The sequence below is a fragment of the Rhagoletis zephyria genome, unplaced genomic scaffold (assembly GCF_001687245.7).
Source record: "Rhagoletis zephyria isolate East Lansing unplaced genomic scaffold, Rhagoletis_zephyria_1.1 Rzeph_scaffold_11969, whole genome shotgun sequence".
Taxonomy (NCBI): Eukaryota; Metazoa; Arthropoda; class Insecta; order Diptera; family Tephritidae; genus Rhagoletis; species Rhagoletis zephyria.
Genome location: NW_016169043.1, coordinates 7,227 through 10,618, shown reverse-complemented (window position 1 = coordinate 10,618; position 3,392 = coordinate 7,227). Strand labels below are relative to the sequence as shown.

At 37.1% G+C, this 3,392-nt stretch overlaps 1 protein-coding gene across 1 annotated transcript; it reads left to right on the top strand.

The window, feature by feature from the left end:
- Positions 1 to 1,675: 1,675 nt before the first annotated feature.
- On the top strand, positions 1,676 to 3,380 carry LOC108377358 (GILT-like protein C02D5.2; the record flags this gene model as incomplete). The annotated part of the gene is made up of 3 exons (XM_017633617.1): positions 1,676 to 1,866; positions 2,410 to 2,621; positions 3,233 to 3,380. Coding segments are annotated over 3 exons (551 nt in total), but the record flags the coding sequence as incomplete, so codon positions are not given.
- Positions 3,381 to 3,392: the final 12 nt, after the last annotated feature.

Here is a 3,392-nt window from a genome sequence, read left to right as displayed (position 1 = left end):
ACCAACCTACCTTGGATTAAGAGAAACCTACATACCAAATTTCGTTGAGATAACTCAATTTTTTCTCGAGTTATCGTGTACACGGACGGACAGACAGACATGGCTTAATCGATTTCTTTTTTCATCCTGATCATTTATGTATACATTTGTCTATATCTATCTCGATTCGTTTTGGCTGTTACAAACAACCGTTATGTGAACAAAATTAATATACCCTTGTGCACAAGTGCGCTCGGGTATAAAAAATAATACATCAAATTAGCTCTGTAGCAAGCAGAGGTTGCTGTTTTAAGTAACCAGCCAATTGGTTGCTGTTTTGCGCAATGTTAGGGAGGTTAAAATCTATCCCAGACAGCCTAGTGGCAAACAGAACCCTAGACTTGCTTATGATGCGCTCGAAGCTAGTAGAGGAATGCTTCAATTATCTTTCGGTGGCATCGAAGTATTGCTTGAACAGGAAACTTCATGGCTGTCGACGTGGCCAGGTGCGACACCCTGGAGCCAGTATCACCATGAAAAGAGAGAATGTGTGTTCCCTTGACTACTTGTGGACTTTTCTGGGGAGGGTGGGACTCGTGTCAACTCAGCAACCGCTGGGCAAATACCAATGCATCTGCTACTGCGAAGTCTTCCTGGCCGAGGGTTCACCGGGGGCAGTCCGGGCTCTAGAGATCTTCTTAGACTCAAAAATCTACAACTCATAATTCTGGTGGGTGTATTGACAGAACACGTCTGGTTGGGGAGCCTCATTGTAGCACCTGCCTGGAGAACGACGAGATGAAACCATTTTAAGACTTCCTCTTAGACTACACAGCTTTTGCTAGACTGTAGGTTAGCCACTTGGGATCGTACATCCTAACCCGCCAGTATGACCTCTCGATAAATCAACGATTTTCGCTATAACTTAGCAGTTACCATTCGCATTGTTTAAGTGAGCCCATTGTTCCGGGACAACCACCCTAATCTAACCTAACCTCTGTATAAGTAATGAACCAACTATTAACGACTTGAGTCATTAGGTATACCTTTAAAATAATACATTTTTGTAAACATACTACGTTAGGAGGCTAGTGGCTTAATGGAACAACAACCGACAACTCAAATCTGTCTTTGCTTTTGACCAAAAATATGTGTATATTATATATTATATTATAAATTCGATAAAAAGTTTACTTTTAAATTATGAGTGATGTTCTTTAAAATCCAATACGACGGAAAATCTTTGACCGCAAAAATTTCTAAAATTCGAAATAGCGTTTCCAATATGACGGGAAAGACAAATTATTGAATTCGCTATATTGGATTCGCCATTTGGAATTTTAAAAAATCATGATTATGTTCGTAATTAGCGACGTTAAAAACACCCAGTCTTTAAAAGTAAAAATTTTTACCGAATTTACAAGATTACAACAGCTTTTTCTACCTGAACCAATTTTGAAGAGAGGGTTCTTCAGCTGACGAAGAATGCTTCATGCATGTCGATGTATTTGAGTTCTTTATAACCCTTTAAGATCGTATTTAAAAAATGTGGTGAAGAAAGTAGTAATTATATATCACGTCGAAATCCCCTCGAAGGGAATTTTCAATCGAGGGAGGGTTTAAAAATTGTATGTTTCGTATGGCGACCGGCCCAATTCAATACATAATAGTATACACATTTTTATGTGCAATTTAGATGTACTTACGTATGTTTTAATTATTTACTTTTTAATTTACACTTTTTCCTTACAGGTGCCTATAACCATCTATTATGAATCACTCTGCCCGGACAGCGCTAAGTTCATTACCGAGCAAGTCTATCCAGCCGTTAAGGGTGAACTGAAAGACTACATAGACATCACATGGGTGCCTTTTGGCAAGTCACACGTATGTATCACACTATTTTCACTTTCATGAAACGTACATACATACACACATAAATTTTTATGTATGTACATTGGGGCGGCCGAAATAAAGTAAAGCTGCCGAAAAATAATACATACATCGCTCAAAGTTTTCCATGTATTATATATGGTATGGAATTCTTGAAAAAATATTTTTCGATGGGAAAACTCTGGTTCTCTCCAGGAGACTTCCACTAATAATACCAAATTGTTTATTTAACCATTTTTTAATAATAACGATTTTTTATTGGTGCGCCCACTGCATTTTTTGTTGTTTTTGGCGGACGTATAAATTATAGTTACTATGAAAAAAATAGTTAAAAAAACAATTTTTCTATATGAAATATGTACATGGAAAATTAAAAAACAGGGAAATATTTTTTCGGTATATAACAATCCTAGGGGGAAGAGCATAAAAATTCCGAATTTACTTTTTCTCATGCAGTTTTGGACCACCTTAATGTTCATACATATATTAATTTGCATATGCGACTGATGTGTGTTTTTTATTTGTATGTTTATGCAGTTTACAACGCAAGGTGCTGATGTGCTCTTCGATTGTCATCACGGTCCAAATGAATGCTACGGCAACAAAGTGCATGCCTGTGCCATCGAACATATACAGGCCAACTCCTATCAAATTGAATTCACTAGAGAATCACTAACGTTGGACTTCATCAACTGCATGATGAAGGCGGGCAAGAACTTTGATGACAACGTTTATCCAGGTGGACGCTGGTAAGTGACCAACAGTATTTCACAGCGATGTGTTGTGATTACGGGTTTATGCCAAATTTGTACCATCGTTCATACATATATTCAAACATATTTAATGTACATTAGACCGCACCTCCTTACAATCAAACAAAAAATTCGCCTTACAGCTCTGAGTTTAAAATATTTTTGCAAGGCAATTTGGGGAAAAATCTACATATTTCGGTGGCACCTACATGTGGTAATAAAAAAATAGTTCTACTTATTTTTGGTGAGCTTTAATTTACTGTCATTAGGATGGTACATACTGCAATCTAAATTACCTTCGAATAAAAACACTTCCGTGGCAAAAGTTTGTGATTTTTAGACCCGACTGTAACGCCGAAGATGCGAAAAAAACTGTTAAAAGGTCACCTGTATGTTAAGCCAAAAAAAAAAAGTTTTCGAAACAGCCTTACTACAAAAACTACAGATTCGAAGGTCTACGACGAACTATTTTTTCTGGTATGGTCTCTTGTACATACATACATTCGTGCATGTTTTATGTTAATATGTTGTAATACTCTATGTATATGTATTTTTCTCCATTTACACCTTTGTTTAACGTCTGTTTTTCTCATGTTCTCACATTCAAGTGCACGTGACAATCATATTAGCGGCTGGGAAAATATTCAGACATGTGCCAACTCAACTGAAGGCAGCCATTTGCTGAAGAAACAGGGCGAGGCCACAAATCAATTCCAAAATCCATTGACCAGCGTGCCAACAATTGTTTTCAAACAGGCAAGTGTTATT